This window comes from Corvus moneduloides, chromosome 4 (genome assembly GCF_009650955.1).
Source record: "Corvus moneduloides isolate bCorMon1 chromosome 4, bCorMon1.pri, whole genome shotgun sequence".
Classification (NCBI taxonomy): domain Eukaryota; kingdom Metazoa; phylum Chordata; class Aves; order Passeriformes; family Corvidae; genus Corvus; species Corvus moneduloides.
The window spans coordinates 50,557,655-50,576,141 of NC_045479.1; the positions used below are offsets into that span (position 1 = coordinate 50,557,655).

The window sequence follows — 18,487 nt, forward strand, 5'->3', positions numbered from 1 at the left end:
CTGTAGGGAGTTTCAATACAGAATATACATCTCCTGCACTTTACCTTTCAGATTACTTAGGATAAAATGAAATTTGAAACCATAACTTGGAAAACCATAGTTGTAAAACATTTATGTAAAATTCACCTGTGAAACATTAAGGCTCATGGAAAAAATAAAATACATTTGAAATACTAGCACAGTTTTTAAAACTGGACTTTGATCAAATTTGATAAATTTTTCAGATTCCTTAGTTCTTGTGTCCTGATGCAGATAATAAATGGAGGGGTAAGCTTGATTTTACTCTGGTTTTATGAATGTGCAGAAAAAACCAGAAGGTTGAGTTTTATACCAAAAACTGCACCAAAATTTCTTTTTTTCTAATACTTTCAATTGGTCGTGATGGACTAATTTCATTTTAAAAAGTGATAGCTGATTTTCTGAGGATAGGAAAGTTTTCTGGAGGAGTTTCCTAGGTAGAAACAGATTTGCAAGAAAAAATTTAAATTCATAATTTGCTGAAGCACCGCCCATTTTTTCTTTCGAGCTCAGCAGCAAAAAAAAATCTCAGCATGTTTACAAATTTACTCTAAAATCACAATTGTAATTCCCATTGAAAGAAAATAGCTATTGATTAATAGTTTTTTTATTCTGGTAGTGCTGGACAAATCTCAGCTTCTCTCGTTGTCTGAAAACTTCAAATAATCTCTCGGTTGTATTTTATAGCAAAGATGGCTCAACCAGTCAGTACCTTCCTCTCCAGCCATTATCAGCCAATTTAATGCTTCAGCTCAATTATATGCAGTGAGTTAGCAGAAAGAATGATAGCATTCATATGTCAGAAATTTTTATACAGAGATACTATTATCATGCTTACTATTATCTTACTGATTTTTTGACAGGAGTGCTTCAGTGATGATGCTGAAAGCATGGGTACTGTTGCTACATGGAATACCTATTTCAGATACATTACTATCCACAAAAACTTGATTTTTGTTCTGATTTTGTGTGTGGCTGTCTTCTTAGTTGAGGTAAGAAAATCTGTGCTTGGTGTCATGTTGCAAAAAATGATGTTTGTTCAAACTGTTCTTTGTGAAGAATGGATAAAGCATCAAGACTTAAACTCATGTATGTATGACTTATTGACAACTGCTGTTAAATTAAATTGCAGTGAGTTTTCTACTGCTTAGATGAGCATTTCTTCACCGAAGTTAGTGGTTAGTGCACAGCAGCAGAAGACCCAACTTCTCAAATTATCCAGGTTATTTTCTGCTATGTGGTACCATAAATGGGAATTGTTGCCCTACGCAAGTCTCTTGTTTGCAGGTGAATAATCTTCCATTTTTCATTAAAAATTATCTTTGCAGTGTCTTGGGGACTTCACAACAATAATTGCCATAATTTTTTTGATGAGCACATACATAATTTCTGGAAAATTGCTTTGAAAATGAGTTACTAGCTTTGCTCTTAGTGAAAGAAGAGTAGTGAGTAAGGCAGAGTGCTGAATGCCTGTGATGGCAGTTAAAGATGGAAGGGGTGTTCCTGCAGCCTGCAGAGAAGACTTTTTCCAAGGATGGTGTAAAACACTGGAAAAAGTACTGAAGAATATCTGGCTGTTCATGGACATTTGACTGTTTTTCATATAACAGAAATTGCCTGCTTTTTGTCTTGTGTCTCAATTTAGGAAAGATATTTAGCATATAGAATCTCATAGTGTCCTCTTCTATAGTGAATATCCCAAATCAAGTATTTTTCAAAGGGAAGGAACATGTTTCATAGTGGGAAATCAACTAGACTGTATTCATATGTCAACTTATAAAATATGGTGCCAATTTCTCTTGGTATTTTTCAACATGAACTGAATGAAGAGAAGAATCCATTAGGAATATAGGACTAGTTTCTGGCTGATTGTCAGCAAAGGGCTTTTAGCAATTTTGCAGTGAAATTCAACCTTCCTTCTCTGGAGAAAGATGTGGCTGATGGTATTCTGCATTTACTCTAATGTTATGTTGCAGGTGATTTAAGTTAGTTCTCTTGGACCAGGAATAAATCCTGGAGCTTAGATCTAGTTTAACATCCTAAACTTTTAAACCAACTCCAGAAACAAGACAGTATTTAGATGTGTAGCTCTTCTTATCATGTAAGTTTTTTTTTCATGATAGTGGAAAATGGCTATGTAAACAACAGCAAAGCTGAATGTGAGTTTTAGAGGCAAAGAAAATGTTAACTTTAAGGTATATCAGATTTATTCCTGTATATTCAGCATATATTTCTTACGTTGATTACACATTTCTGCTTTTATTTTAGACTAAAGCTTTTTTAAACGGTTCAAAAGCCTCCTCTTCTAATTGAAAAAAAATCTTATGACAAAGAATGTTTCCATATGCTTTAAATTTTCCAGTGTGACTATTGTTGAAGTAAAAGCCTATTGGTAAATGAATGGGCTGGTAGATACCCAGCCTTAGTCCAGTCTTGAGCAAACCTCTGTGTGTGAGCTGAAATACCATGCCAAATGTTTATGTTGTCCTGTGCTAACAGTTTGTACCCTTCCAACCTGAGACAATGAAGTGAGGCTAGTGATGAACATTCAAGAAATTGAAAGTGCTGTTTTTACAGCCTTCAGGTCTGGGTGGTGTAGGAGCTTTGGGGTGGTTCGGACGGCGACGGGGACGGTGACGAGAGATCTCTATAGTCAGATCTTGGAACATGCGGTTTATTGCAAAGGGCGTGGGTATAGGGGCACTGCTTAGAGCTGCAGCTGGCAGCTCTGAGCAGGCCCAAGAGAGCAAGAGAGTAAGCGGGTAAGAGAGAGAGAGAGCGAGAGGAATGAGAGTGAAGAAGTGTGTGTGAAGAGAGAGTAAGAGTGTGTAAGAGTAAGAGAGAGAGTGAGAGTCTGCGAAGAGTGTCTGAAGTTCTGGTTACAATACAATAAATCATCTTCTGTACTGAATATTCTAATTGTCACTAACCAATCTAATACAAGATACAAATCCTATAGCATTTACATACAGCCTATAAGAGTTCTTATATTACCATAGAGTGTTACATCTTAACTTCTAAAAACTACTCTTTGGACCCCTTCTGCTGAGCTAGTAGGGTCTGCTCTGACCCTTGGACCTGCCTGCAAGCAGAGGGTATTGTTCAATCAAGAGGGGATTACCTTCAGTTGACCATACCATTGTTTTCCAGTTGTTCAGTAACTAAGATTTGGTATTTCGAAAGTGGCTTTCATTTCGATGTCGCCTGTAGTTTTCATATTCCCAAAATCTTTTGTCAGGCAATCATATTTATAAGGCTTTCCTGTTTCATCTTCCCCAACAGGTGGGACTACTGTAGAAATTTCAGAGATGCTGTTTTAGATTTTGAATGGATTGCTTTGTATTGCACGTTCCAAGGTGAATCCATGCAGATCACCATAAATAGGACATCAACTGTACATATTTCCTAGGTTTGCAAGGTGTATGTTGTGTAGCTCTCTTTAGCAGCTCAAAACTGTGTCTCCTAGATGTAATACCCAGGGACTAGGGCTGCTGAACTGCAAGAAGAGCAGTTTTGGAAGGAAACACAGAGAAAGGCTTTGTAAAACTATTCTGTGACAATATTACCTACCATCATCTTCACAGCTGAAAAAACTCCTCTGTTATGAGGAGTCAAGATGAGAACAGAATTCTGTTGGGAGATGTAAAAACAGTATCGTGAAAGAAGCCTGATTTTACAAATACTTGAATTCGGGACCATCATGGTCAATCTTGAGTTATTTACTGTAAGACCTGCAAAAGTTAGTGGGTCCCAAAGAGAAGACAACAGTTTTCTGTTGGGGTATTACCACAATACATTTCTGTACCAGTGACATAAAAATGTATGGGAAGAAATTGTAAAAACTGTTTCAACCCTTAGAAAAAATGATCATAGAAATAGAGCAAACTAAAAATGTGATAGATTAGACGAAGGTCTCCAGTATTTTGATGGACAGACAAGAACATATTACAGACTAAACTCTTGTTGAATGCTGAACCATCTTACAATGGTTCTTAAAAAAAGGGTTTAATTCTACATTTATAAACTATTGCAATAGATTATGTGTAAAATTATGTAAATTATTATGTGGAATTATGTGGAAAATTATGTAAAACTAAGCAGCCAAGCAATATCAATCAAGTGAATATACCAAATGTAGGTATCAGCTAGCAAGAACAACAATGCAAAAACAATAATATTAAAGGTTTGACATTCATATTTGAATAGCTGCCTTTGAAGATACTTTAGTCTTCTAGGGTCATTAAGAATATTAATCTTTAAAACTTAAAATCTGTTAAGGCATACAGTTATCATTAGGAAGGCATTAGCAAACCTTTGTTAATAGTATGATAAAAAACAATACAAGAATATTTAGACACTTGAGAGTCTGATTGTCATACAAGTCTAAATGTAGCTTTCCTGGTGGGATGCACAGCATTGTTTCCGTGGAGAGAGAAGCAGATATTACAAGGTTTTTGCTTCAAGTAAGTTTGACTTCCACCCATTTATTATGCTCCCTCTAAAAACAGGTATAAAGTCAATGAAAAAAGATAAGTGAGAAAAATTACATAAAGTGATAGGACAAAATCTGACTGTGTTTTCTTTGGTCACAGGTAGCTGCTTCTCTTGGTGGGGTATGGTTTCTTCAAAAGTAAGTAGTGCTGATAATTTATTGAGAAACTGGGGTCTCCTTTTTATTAATTTTTTTTCTGTAAATAATGAATAAATTCTGCCAGAATTCTATGTGCATAGTCACTATCTTATAGTCAACAAAATGGTTCATAGATGGAAAATCTAAATACCTTGTGCAGGTGGTATCTGGTATTTCTTTATGCAATAACAGTCGAATGGTTTATGCCTTGTTATTGAGTACACAAGAGTGTATGCAAGATTTTCCTGGGTCAGCTCACTCTAGGGATGTATGGACCCAATTATCTTCAATATACTGTGATTCAGAGGTGCTGGGTAAGACTTTTGCTTAGGAACATTTTAAGGGAGCAGTTTCTGTAAGACTCCATTTGTAAAATTTCCTCTGCTCATCTATGAAGAATTCCCAGAAGTTACAGGGTCGGCAGCTGAAGGTTAAAACATACTGAGTAGTGAAAAAGCCAGTGGCTTTTCCTGTGTTAATGCTTTTAATCCCTGTTTTTGTCCTGCAGCAATGGGTCTGTGTGTTTGAGTATAGGAGCATATGGTGACTTAGGTGATGGAGGTGGAGTGATTTATGTTGATTTCCATCTACATTAAGTCACTAAGGGCTTTGATTTTTACAGTATACCTAAAGCATTTTACTTCCATAATAATTCAGTTTCTTCAAGACTTAAACTAATTTTTCTGCTTAAAAGAAGTGGATATAATTTCCTGGATTATGTTTGATTTGTTAGTGATTAAACAGGCAGTAGATTTGCAAGAGACTACCAGAGCAAATAATAATTTATATTTCATACATACATGACAGTATTTTAAAAATTACTGGAAATATCTATACTAACCATTATCATAGTTTTAAACCAAATGGACACTGGAGTACTGCTTGGTTTTGTTTAGTAAACAAAAGAGAAAAAGCACACAATTTCCAGTAATGCATTTATTTTTCATTTCCATCACACAGGTCAGCTTTGAAGGCAAATTCAACACAGTCAGAAAACAGCACCTCTGGCAACCCTCCTGTGATTGTCACTGACACTAGCAGCTACTACATCATTTACATCTATGTGGGAGTGGCAGATACCCTGCTTGCCATGGGAATCTTCAGAGGTTTGCCCCTTGTGCATACACTTATAACAGTGTCTAAAACTCTTCATCAAAAGATGGTGCATGCAGTTCTTCATGCACCTATGTCAACATTCAACTCTTGGAAAGCAGGTAACTGAGATGGGAGGTGATTGACTTATCTGTGCATTTAATTTCAATTAAATGGTTTTCATTATGTTAAAGGGCACTGTTGCCTTCCATTTACATTTTCAGTCAAGCAGAATGTTAGAAGTTTGCCACATAAGGTAATTTGTGAATCTTTTAATGAAACTTGATTGCACTTAAATGTGACATATTTCAGTTGTCAATTCTGATTCTGAAATATCTCTCTGTAAAAAAGAAATTTGGGAGAAATAAACCGTTAACTGTTCTAGGCAAAAAAAGTAGAATAACTTCTAAAGAATAGACTTTGTCAAAAACTGCAATAGAAAAGATGTAGTCAGTTACGTCGTGAGTGACAAGGAATCAGATGTGGATGATAAACAGAGCTTTTTTAATGAACAGTCCTACCAAAATGGCATAAAACATCAGTTATTGTGAATAATGGTATGCATATTCAAATTTGGGAGTTGATATAAAGCTCATTATATAACTGGTGCAACAAGTTCCATCTCCCACTGTACATGAAACTCCTATCTCGTACGCTTCTTACTGGTAAGTACTAGATTACAGGAGACACTGCTAAATGATGATACAACAATGGGCTTCTCCTTTGTTTTCCCTTATACTCTTAACTTTGTTGTTACATGATGTTTAATACAGTAATTCTACTCAGACATGAAGAAACTGGTTACAAACTTGTGCAAATGCTGATGTGCAAATTACCTGTGTATCAGCAGGGCCTGCTGAATAAGGGGTACAGACCTTATCCTTTGTGCCTCTGTTTCTGCCCTTTTTAGTTGTTTCTTTTTTTAAATTACATTTTCCTGGCTTTTTTTTTACCAAGAGCTGAAACAGAAGTTGTGTAGCCAAATTCCTCCCTGGGGAAAGAAACCGTAGCTCCACTTAACTGTAATGGAATTGCTTGTACTTAAAAAAACTTAATATTTTGTATTCAGAAACAGTTGTCCCTTTTGTTAAAGTAATAAATGTGGGATTTGGGGGGTATGAAAATGTTTGACTTTTTTTTTTCCTTAATCCATAGGTGGTATGCTTAACAGGTTCTCAAAAGATACGGCAGTGCTGGATGACTTACTTCCACTTACAGTATTTGACTTCATTCAGGTTTGTAGAATAAAAGTTGTAACTTTTGCTGTCTTGTAGCCATGTAATGTTTCAGCTGTACATCTTGCAAAAGAAATCATATGAATTTTTTCGTTCTATGTATCTATTTACGTAGCTGCTTATCCTGTAGGTCAACTTTATTGCTTCGTTTTTGAGTACTTGCCTCTGTGTGTACATACCTCCACTGTTTATGCAAACCACTCTTATGACTCAGGCTCGGAAGTATTTTTGCCCTGCAGACCCCTACCAGACAAGTATCCTTGCTGCTGCCCACATTCAACTGTAAATCATACAGGGCATTCCTTAGTTCCTCGTGGGTCAAGCTTACTATTTTTTGAATGCTATTCTTTGATTACATTGAGTCACTTTCGTAACTTCCCCTCCTTAAGCTCTTCTGTTCCCAGTTTGCTAGCATAACCCTTAGTTTACTTCTCTTCTGCTGAATATATTATTGACTTTTCTGTTGTCTTCTCTGGAAATGCCAGCTTTTTCTTAGGTAGAACTTGTTCCCAGAACATTTTAAAAATAGGAGCAAATCTTCCCTGGCGCTCCTGTTCCTCTCTACATTATTAAGGTGATGTACAGACCCAACCCAAACACTCTGCTGTATAGATTGCCTATCTCCATCTGTGAGTTTGCCTCCTTTGTGGTCCCTACCAACATGATGATCTGATAAAAACAGAATTCCTTTCCCTATATCTTTGTGAGTAATTGATAACTTCAACTCATGACTTCAGAGAGGCCAGTGCAGCTTGACATGAAGAGATTCAGGTACATTACAGCTTTACTTCATGTCCTGCTGATGTCATGAGGACCTGCTGAATGAGTAAACATGGACATTGGGACTCTGAATCAGCAGTATGATCTTCAGCATCAACAGTAGTTATTACCGTCTCTTCTGATATGATGATTTTGTTTCTGATATTTTGGATCTAGCATGGGGATGTTGTTCCACAAGTATGTGAGTTTGTCTGTCTCTACATTTCAAACTTTCTACAAGAAATTGACTAGTTTTTCATGTTTTCAAGAATAAGGAAAATCCCAATATTTGGCTTTTCTGTTCTGATGCCTTTCAGAGGTTTAGCTATGCCCTATTGTCCCATAGGTTCACGTTTCTCTCCTCAGTCTCAGCTGCAGAGGCTTCTAGACATGCGTGATAAGCTGCCCTGTCTTTCCAGGTTCTTCTTCTGAAGATCATTGAACCTACCCACTGGCTTGAATAATTTTAACAGTCATTCCTTCACAATAAATTCTTTCTGGTCCTCCATAGATTCAGACTTCCATGGACTCTGCTAATGAACAAAGTCAGATTCCTCTGGAAGATACAGTAAAATTATAGATAGGACTTCTTCCTTCTGCTGGTTGTTGAAGGGTCACAGAATGTGGAAGGGACGTGGGGACCTAGGATGTGGAACCTCTCCAACCCATCTGTTCCAAGCAGGTTCAGCTGAAGTAGGTTGCCCAAGGCCAACCTGGATTTTGCTTATTTCCAAGTTCTCTGAGTAACGTGTTCCAGTGTTTGACCATTCCCATGATAAAAGTGCTTTTTCTTATGTTTAAATGGAATTTTGTGCATTTCAGCTTGTGCCCATTGCCTCTTATCTTCCCAGTGTGTGCCATTGAAAAGAATTTGTCTCAAGCACATATGGTCCACAAGAAATACCTAGTGGTGTCTATATAAACAGAATATATTTTTAATTATGTAAATCATAAAAAACTGCATATACAGAAACATGTATATTTTATATAAAGATAATAAATACCAGTAGATAGTTATACAAAGCCCTCTCTTAAGGCTAAACCCAGTTCTATCAACCAGTCCTCGTTTCTTGGAGATCCTTCATGTGAGATGCTGCTGGCACATACTGCTTGTCCCTAAGGTTTAATATGGTCACACTCAAAAATTCTTAGTGAACTCACTGAACATTTATGCCTGTGATCATGACTGGTTTTCCCTAAATAATCAACTCCTGTTGGTTAATCAAATTGGCTGTTGCAGTCATTGCCACCCTGAATGCTTGCTGAGTTGCTCTGTCTACTACCACCCGCATTTTCCAAACTGGGAAACAGCGGAATATGTCTCCCCGTCTGGCCTCTCTCCCAGGGCTGAAAGTTCAGCATCTGGGGCACTGCAGCACAGCACTGTGGCTCTGAACTGGGCTGCATGAGCCCGCTGCTGCCATTCCTCAACTATATGCCAATACAGCTGGCTTGTGGTTTAGATTTTTGTTTCTGCCTGTTTTGAGAAAGTCTCATCATCTGACTTTAGACTCTGGAGTTTATGAGATAACATGGAGTTTCATATTCAACTTTTTAGTGAAATAACTGTGGGACCAGCAGTTAGAACAACATGGCATCATGGTGACCTTCACAAAATTTGAGTAAATGACAGAAACGGGAATTATAACAGTCACTGAGTGACTGTAATCTCAAGTAATGTGAGAGCTGTATAACTTGGCTCAATATCAGTTGAATAGCTCATTTGCTTCTTAACAATTAGAGAGAGATACAAGTGTTACTAATTTCTGCAGTTTGAAGTAATGAGTAAACACAAATCCATTTTTGCATTGCTACAGACCAGTGCTAAACAGCCTGCACAAAGCATAACCCACACGTATCACCATTCCTTTAAGAGAAATGAGGAAAACAGTGAAAGAAATCGTAGAATCATAAAATTGTTTGGGCTGGAAGGGACATTAAAGATCATCTAGTTTCAATCCCCCTGCACAGGAAAGGACACTTTCCACTAGATCAAGTTCCTTAGAGCCCTTTTCAACCTGGCCTTGAACACTTCCAGAAATGGCTCATCCGCAACTTCTCCGGGCAACCTGTTCCAATGCCTCACTACCCTCACAGTAAAGAATTTCTTCCTAGTATCTAATCTAAACCTGCTCTCTTTCAGTTCAAAGCCATTCCTCTTTTAGCTAGTTCAGCTGTAATGTAATTTTTTTTCATAAAACGTGATGCTGCTATTGCATTGCTCAGGTTTCTGATGAAAAAAAATGGTAGAAAACTTAGAATGTGCTTGCCTGTTCATGAAAGACCTCTAACTTTGAATACTGGGAACTTAAATCCTTCCTTGAGTTTATGTGGATGTAGTAGCATAAGCACCCCCTGCGTGCTTTTTTCTAATGTGAAATTAGTTTTGCTTTCCATCTGTTTCTTTGCTGACTGGTCATTTGCAGTGATGTTTCAATGCAACGTTCATAATTTTGTCCAAAAAATTGTCCATTTGCAGTTGGTTTATGCTGGTAAGTTTGTAGCTTGAAGTAGTTGTTTAGTGTTAAAAGTAACACCCTGATACAAATCAGAACTTTGCTATTCTATGTACACTGATACACTTGGTTTTTGTTAGATTTAGATATGAGACAAAAACAGTCTAGGTGCTTAAGTCTCTTCTAGAGTAAAGATCAAGACCAGATTAGCTAAATCTGTCTGGAGCTACTGAGGATGAGGTCTTAAAATGGTAGTAGTCTCTGGTAGGTTAAAATAGATTAACTCTGAAACAATTTTGTTCCTTTTGAGTCTTCTGACATCTTTAAACACCTTTTTATTTCTCCTGAAACTGCTAATTTGTCATACCACAGGTTCTCTTACAATTTATTTCCTGTCTTCTGATCAGGACAAGCAGTAGTGCTAGTTTCATATATGGGTTACAGTCCCTTGAGCAAGCAAAGCAGTACAACTTCCCACTTTTTCTGATCCTCAGCAAGACTGCTTTGCCCAGAACCTGCAGGAGAATGTCACTCAGCTCCTGACAGTCTTGCACACCTAGTCCAGACAAGACAGGTGGCTGCAGATATTGCAAGTGTCGTTCTTAAAATTGTTAAGTGGAGAGTGAGTGCCTAGCTGCTATTGTTTTTGTGTGGCTTCATATTTTAGAAGCCTGCAATACCGATTGTACTACAGAAAACACTTCTTCCATCTTTTAGAAATATATGGCAGCTTATTGCAACAGATTATGGATCTGGTCAAAGTTATTCATGATCTTTTCATGGAGGTTTGTTCTCAGCTGCAAATCTTCTTAGGTTAGCGCTTTATGTTTGTTGAAACAGTACATAGCTGCCATAGAAAGGAGATTCACCACCAATCTCTAGTCTATAAAATTACAAGTTTACTATATCAATAGTATTTTTCTTTCATTCTACAGTTAATACTGATTGTGATTGGCGCTATAACAGTAGTCTCAATATTAGAGCCCTACATCTTCCTGGCATCAGTGCCTGTGATAGCAGCCTTTATTCTGTTAAGGGCATACTTCCTCCACACTTCTCAGCAGCTGAAACAACTGGAATCTGAAGGTAGGAGCAGCAAAATTGGTAGACTTTTAAATCCACAACAAATCAGTTGAGAAGTGATTCACCCTTTCTCCTCTTTTTTGCCTCTTCTGCAAGATGACATTGTCTTTGGGAGCAGAACTCGTATCTCCTTAAAGCCAGGGCTGTTACTGATCCAGCCAATACTGAGTGCTCTGCTGCCAAAGAGGAATAAAAAAGGCCTTTTTAAAGATGGTCTTTATCACCACTGCAGCTGAAAACAAATAGAGTCCTGACATACAGTTTTCTTGAGAGTAAATGTAACTTGCGAAATTGTGGTCAGACTTGGTATGTACCCTTTGAATTTGTTTCTTCGTTAGAAAAATTTTCAATGGATATATCTTGATCACAAAGATCTCTTATTTCTGAATAAGTTATTTGATAAATTTCCTTCCTCTTCCCCCATTAAGAGACTAAAATGTTCCAAATAAAATTGAAAACCTCATTTAGAAGTATGAATTTGCAGACCATGAACTGTTGCCTGGCTTTGCAGATCCTCAGCAAATCAGTCCTAAGTCTTAAACAGTGGTGATTCTCTTCCCTTAAGTGTAATTCTAGAGCACCTCAGATCTAAATTTAAATTTCTTTGATGTTCGCAGGGATCCAGCATTGGCTCACCACTTTTTATGTAATGCAAGATCTGCTTAAAATTACCATGTCAGTGCAGTTGAATCTGGAGCATTAAAGTACTCTGCCTGTACTAAAAAAGCTTCATATGATGGAATTATCAAAATTGCAGGAATTAATTTTGTCTGGGGAGGAGCAGCCTTTCTTTTCTGTGGCATCTTACAGAAGGCCAAGAGCTTCCCCAAGTAGATATGAGACAATTAGTTATGTGCTAACTATGAAGAATTATTGTCATCCTTCCTGTCAATAAACTGAATGTAATTTCAACCCATTCTTGGAAAGACTTTTGTTGTATATCCTTCGTTAGGATTACTCCAGTCATGTACTTTGACAACGTATGTAAATTACACACTGATGTTACAGTAGAGCATGGGGTGGGTGTTTGCATTATATCAGAGGTATTTGCTTATGCATGTTTATGTTGTTCTAATTTAAACACTTTGCAGCTCGGAGTCCAATTTTCACCCATCTTGTTACAAGCTTAAAAGGGCTGTGGACCCTGAGAGCTTTTGGGCGGCAGCCGTATTTTGAGACCTTATTTCACAAAGCTCTGAACCTACACACGGCAAACTGGTTCCTCTACCTGTCAACACTGCGCTGGTTCCAGATGAGGATAGAAATTATCTTTGTTGTCTTTTTTGTTGCCGTGGCATTTATCTCTATCATAACTACAGGTATGGTAACTTTACCCGAAAACTGAAATGGAAGTCTGCTGCTTCTTTTTAACAGCTCAGCTTTAGGAAATTCTGAGAGAAATAAATGGTTGCAAAATTTAGCATGCATTGATTTAAGTATGTCATAGTAGTAAACACAATTTAATTAAAATAGAAATAGCACCATTATTACCTGCAGTCTGATATTGTAGAGGACTCATTAAAGGGATTAATCTGAAAATAATAACTGAAGGGACAAAACTTTCATTTTCTTGATTGTAATTGCTGTAAAATTATCTCGTGTTTGAAACCACATTACTGTTCTGAGAAGCTTGGATGTTGATCACACCTGTATAGCTCAAAGGTTTTTAATAAATAGAAGTTAATGTTCCTCTCACTTCAAAATGGCTAAGACATGAAAAGTTTTAATAATCTTTTAAAGCCCACACCAGAAGAAATTGTCATCCATTCTTTAATTCACAACCCACTGATGTATTTTTCTATGTGAAGTTTTGCAAATTCTATTCAAAATCCCCTGAAAAATGACTCACCACTCCTAGTAAACACAGTATATGAATGAGAATCATGCAATATCTTACTTGTATTTGAAGTGGTGCCCATGAGGTGTAGCCAGCCTCAAACAAGCAAAAAATAGGAGTATGATGTCCCCAGAATGTTAATAGTTCATTTCTGTGGAAAAACTCAGATAGAGATTACTTCAAATACAGTTTTTTATTCACTATGCATTTGTTATGTTTGGGCATCATTCTATGTCTCCAAGTTTTATGCTGGACTTTGTGTGCAGGATCTGTTTGCAGTTTCAGTACTATGGTCACTGATGAACAAGAGTTTGATGATTTTATGGAGGAGGTTTTTAAATCTAACGATATTCAAATTTCTTTCAGCTCTACTTCAGTGTTGAAAAGGAGTTGTATACGAGCTTGCAATTTATCAAATATTGTACAGTTTATGAAATGCTATCCTCTATTTATGTATAAGGAGCTCTAGCTTTCATTACATTTAAAAAAAAAAAAATCAGCCACACAAATACTTCTGTATGAAAATAGGCACTTGCAGTACTTCTGTTACTAAGGAGACTTCTAGTTCCCCTACCATTCATAGGAAACAATGTTCCCTGCTGTCCTTCTCATTTCGCACTTTGTGTCCTTAGTTTGGGGTTTTTAGGAAAACCCTTTCTTGTGTTAGTCTTCCTGGATGTATTACCTGAGAAAAGGAGTTAGAAACACTTTAAAAAATATTACAATTTGTCATCTTGCCACCATTGTAACCTTTACTGTTATAAATAACAGGCCCGTGGAGCAGCACTAAATTCCTTTTCTTAATTTATCAGCTTTCATGAGGAATACTTTGCTTTTATTGCTTACTTTTATAATTACTTAGATAAAAAGATGTCTATAAGCAAAACAGGAGGAGGTTTGTTGAAGAAAACTATATAAAGAATGGAGAAATCATAGAAAGCCATTTGGCTTAAATTCTCAATTCCATTTAACATGTAGTGAGGTTGAAAATCGACGGTGTGGTAGATTAAATGCTTATGTTGTATTGTATGAAGTCATAAAGGAAAATCCCTGGAAAATCCCATGCTTGTTAGAGCGTACAATTAAAGCTAAAGAATATACATCTGCATCTTTGTGCAACACTAAGGAGAACGTCCTCTTTTTGTCCAAGAAATGAAAATGTAAGCCATTTTGAATTTTAAAGTTGTTAGCTGTGTGTGGTGTTTTAATTAGATAAGAATAATTTCACAGATTCATATGTGTTAGAAAAAGGAAAGTCAAATCAAGATTGCAGAGATGTGATTCTGTTTACAGCTTAAGTACCAAGATTTAATTTTTTCTTCTGCCAAAGCAGATTAGGGTTTCTAGTGAATTCAGTGCCAAAGCCAGGTGTTTTACTGTGATTTATCTCTTAGTCCTTTTTATGATTAACAAATCCATGTTTTCTCCATGAAATAAAAGAGGAGAGAGTATGAATATGCATTTTAAGATATACATGCTAATTTTCTGATTTCTAATGGCTTTTTATTTGCATAGTAATTGAATGTGTTTTTCTCTCCACAGGTGATGGACCAGGTACAGCTGGAATTATTCTTACTTTAGCTATGAACATCATGGGAACCTTGCAGTGGGCAGTAAACTCAAGCATAGATGTTGATAGTTTGGTAAGCATAAAATGTACCATGCTGTGCTTTCTTTGGAGGAATTGCCTTTTTTTGTTGATTATGGTTGTGCAGTGAATTATCTTCAGAGCTGAATATCACGCAGATGTGTCAGAAAAGTTTCCCTCATATGTTTGATAGCAAAATACTGGCTTTGGGACAGCACAAACTGGGTTCTTCCATGAAGTTTTCCTGGTCTGGAATAGGCAACAGCAAATACTTGCATTTGAGGATTCAGATTGCAGATGTAGCAGTGATAGGAAGACCTCAAAAAGGCTTGGGCTGTTTTGTTATGATTATATTTCCTGTATTTATATATATAATATAGCTTCCTTGGTCTACTTAGCAGCTTTGCATAGCAGATCATGATGGATGTTTTTGAGTTCCTTTCACCCATTCTCAATAGTGATTTAAAAATCTGTCCTTGACTTCCCTAGGAATCTTTTTCTGGTTTTATGTAAAATGCCCTCTGACATAAGACTTTGTAGTTGTATGTAATTCTAATAGGTAGGATTTGGTTTAAAACAGAGTATTTCACAAGGTTAGCCTCTCATTGCCAATTTGTTGAGGTGTGAGAAGCAAACAGGAAACTTATAAAAGAATATGTTTGTTCTTACAGTTTTCATCATACGTTAAGTTAAATGTATGAAAATTTTAGATTTTATTTTAAAATTTAATAGTTACTTATCTCTTTCCACTTCATTCATTCTAGGATTTATTTTAGACAGAATTTATGTAACAAAATACCATATTCTTATAAACAAAAAAAAAAAAATCTGGGGAAAAAAATCTCCCACATCCAGTCTTACCCACTATGAACCCTAAATTAGCTTCTCAAGCCAACCATTTCAGTATTGGAAAACAAAAATATTACAGCAGATCTTAGAGTCCATTAAATCCTGATTAGTTGAAATGAATTGTCATATTAAAAATGTATAATTGGGGCAGATGGTGACAATTTGCAAGTCCAAAATTAATTTTTTTTCAAATAAATGATTCAACTAGATTCATCCTGAGAAAAATCATTAAGAGCCTCAAAACTGGGAATTAACCACTTACAGCATCTAACCTCTTGTTTGCACATGTGCCTGCTGATAGTCGAGAAAGCTGATGGCCATTCAGCAGTGTTTCCTATCCACCAAATGTTTTATGCTAGCTCTTTCCTTGCTTTGTTAGAGCGGCCTGTGTGGAAGGGCAAGCACTTTGTGAAAGGCTTCATTGCTGTAACTACAAGACCTGCTGAACAGTAGTTACGTGACTAATAATGAAGTAAAATGTGATGTTGGTAAATACAGAATTTTTAGGGTTGGGAGGGACCTGTGGAGATCCTCTTGTCCAACCCCCCTGGCAAGGCAGGGTCACCTAGAGCAGGTGACGCAGGAACTCCCCACAGCTGGGGATTGAATATCTCCAGAGAGGGAGATTCCACGACCTCCCTGGGCAACCTGGTCCAGTGCTCTGTCATCCTCAAGGTAAAGAAGTTCTTCCTTATGTTGAGGTGAAACTTCTTGTGTTTTAGTTTATGGTCACTGCTCCTTGTCCTGTCACTGTGCACCACTGCAAAGAGCCAGCCACCGTCTGACTGACACCTGCCTTTGAGATATTTATATGCGTTAATGTGATCCCTTCTCAGTGCTCTCTAGACTAAACAGGCCCAGCTGCTGCAGTCTCTCCTCATAAAAGAAATGCTCCAGACCCCAAATGATCTTTGTGGCCCTCAATTGGACCCTCTCCAGCAGCTCTTTGTGTTTCTTGTACTGAGGAGCCCAGAACTGAATACAGCACTCCAGACGTCGCCTCACTAGGGCCGAGTAGAGGGGCAGGACCACTTGGTGGCCATACTCTTCCCTATGCACCCCAGGCTACCACTGGCCCTCCTGACCACAAAGGCACACTGCCAGCTCATAGTCAATTTGTCATCCACCAAGACTCCTTCTCTGAAAAGCTGCTCTCACGTAGGTCAGCCCCCCAAAAACCACAACAGCAACAACAATATTCATTCACTCGGCTCTCATTTGTAAACGCCATCCCCTGTAAGGCAGAATGTGATCACTCTAACAATCTGTATAGAAATCATGTGTGCATATTACATAGCTTAATACAAACTGAAGGTGTTTCACAAGAGCAACAGGAAGCCTTACTGTAGGATTCCGAGGGTGCTGGACATGAGAGTGTTTTAATAAAGAAGAACTTCCCCTTTTTAAAAGTACAGTCATGTTAAAATGTCACCTATTAGTAGCAATAAGAAAGTAACTCCCTTTCCCTTGAAAAGGAAGTCTCAAGTTGCTCTAGACATTTCTGAGTACTTTGCTCTGTATTAAGACAAAGAACTGTACTGGAACACTGGTTATGTTATGTTATGTTATGTTATGTTATGTTATGTTACTTACAGCCTTCTAAGGTCCATCATTTTATAGGTGGTGGATCCTCTGGATATATTTTAGCAGTGGATAACTGCCCACCCTCTTGACATGAATTTTAGGTATCCCAGATGAGAAAATAATAGATATTGCTGGCAGGATGGTTTTCTTCACATTCAAAAGCTGCTCCTGTGCACAAGCAGATAAAAATAGCTGAATGGTGTCAAGATAATAAAACTGCTTCACTGGGTGGTACAGATGTTTTATTTCCTACTCTGTAGTCTCTGCATTTAGCACTTCCCTCTTCAAAGTATTTTACAATTACTTGGCTAAAGATGTTTTGCAAAGGCTTGCCTGACTTAGTAGTCTATTTATTTATTTTTCTGTCAAGAGGTAGTTTGAAGCTCCCTCCCCACAGGACCAGATTGACTAGAATCGACACATCTCCACATGTCTCCAGTTACAGATACGCACGCACCGCTCTAGTTGACATCACTCTTGTCCTTCCTTGAGCAGCTGTGATATCTGTGTTTACAAGCATGCAGAAAAGCATGCCTGAGTGAATAGCCCATTTGTAGGTAGCAGTCTTTGGTTGTCATATAAGCTGGAGTTTTCTGCAAGTGGTTGAAAGCCACATCCAAAGGAGTAGCTGCTGAACTTAGTACATAATATAAAGCTCCCACTGAGTTGTTTTACAAGACATGCAAGGTACAGGACATCAGTGAAATAAATGCAAACAAAAGAACAGAAAGACAGGGGAACAGGGAAGCAAGATCACATGAAAAAGGAAAAAATGTCCTGAAACAGTTGCTGGCCAAACAGATGGGTAGGTGGCAAATTTGATTTTATTTCACACAATCTCCTTCTTGAGCTTTCCATGACACTGGCACACAGATTGAAGAAATCTGAGTTCCTAGGTTAGGTTTTATTTCTACATACACAGATATTGTCTTTGAAGCAATTTTTTGTTGAACAGATTTGGCTTTAAATTAAAAATCCCTATTGTCTCTTAATACCCCATAATGGTTTACTGGTTTTGGCATTTCATTCTCTACAGCCCTGATACTTTGTCTGCTCTGCCTTTATTTAAAAACAAACAACCAAACAAACAAACACCCCCCCAAAAATCCCCCACACTCCCCCCCAACATATGTGGTCACTCTGATAGCAATCGACTGTTTCATTTAAAGCCAAGAATTAGGCTAGATTTATTGTTTCACTTTGATAATTTCTGCTAATATCACTTTAGTTGGTTTTCAGTCTTTTTCTTATCCTTCTAGGCAGTCTTCTAGTATTTTGAAATTTTTTTTTCCTTTATAAGGAAATAGAAAAGAATTTTTTCGGTAAGTGCTGCTTTCACAGATAAGCATTAGCTAG

General features: G+C 37.3%; 1 protein-coding gene across 1 annotated transcript in view; it reads left to right on the plus strand.

The window, feature by feature from the left end:
- Window positions 1–18,487, plus strand: part of CFTR (CF transmembrane conductance regulator) — a 91,498-nt gene that overhangs the window by 49,814 nt on the left and 23,197 nt on the right. Inside the window, exons 15-21 of the mRNA XM_032107494.1 lie at window positions 882–1,010; window positions 4,611–4,648; window positions 5,609–5,862; window positions 6,896–6,975; window positions 11,126–11,276; window positions 12,365–12,592; window positions 14,653–14,753. Of these exons, the coding sequence (XP_031963385.1) occupies window positions 882–1,010; window positions 4,611–4,648; window positions 5,609–5,862; window positions 6,896–6,975; window positions 11,126–11,276; window positions 12,365–12,592; window positions 14,653–14,753 (981 nt within the window). The remainder of the gene's footprint in view (window positions 1–881; window positions 1,011–4,610; window positions 4,649–5,608; window positions 5,863–6,895; window positions 6,976–11,125; window positions 11,277–12,364; window positions 12,593–14,652; window positions 14,754–18,487) is intronic.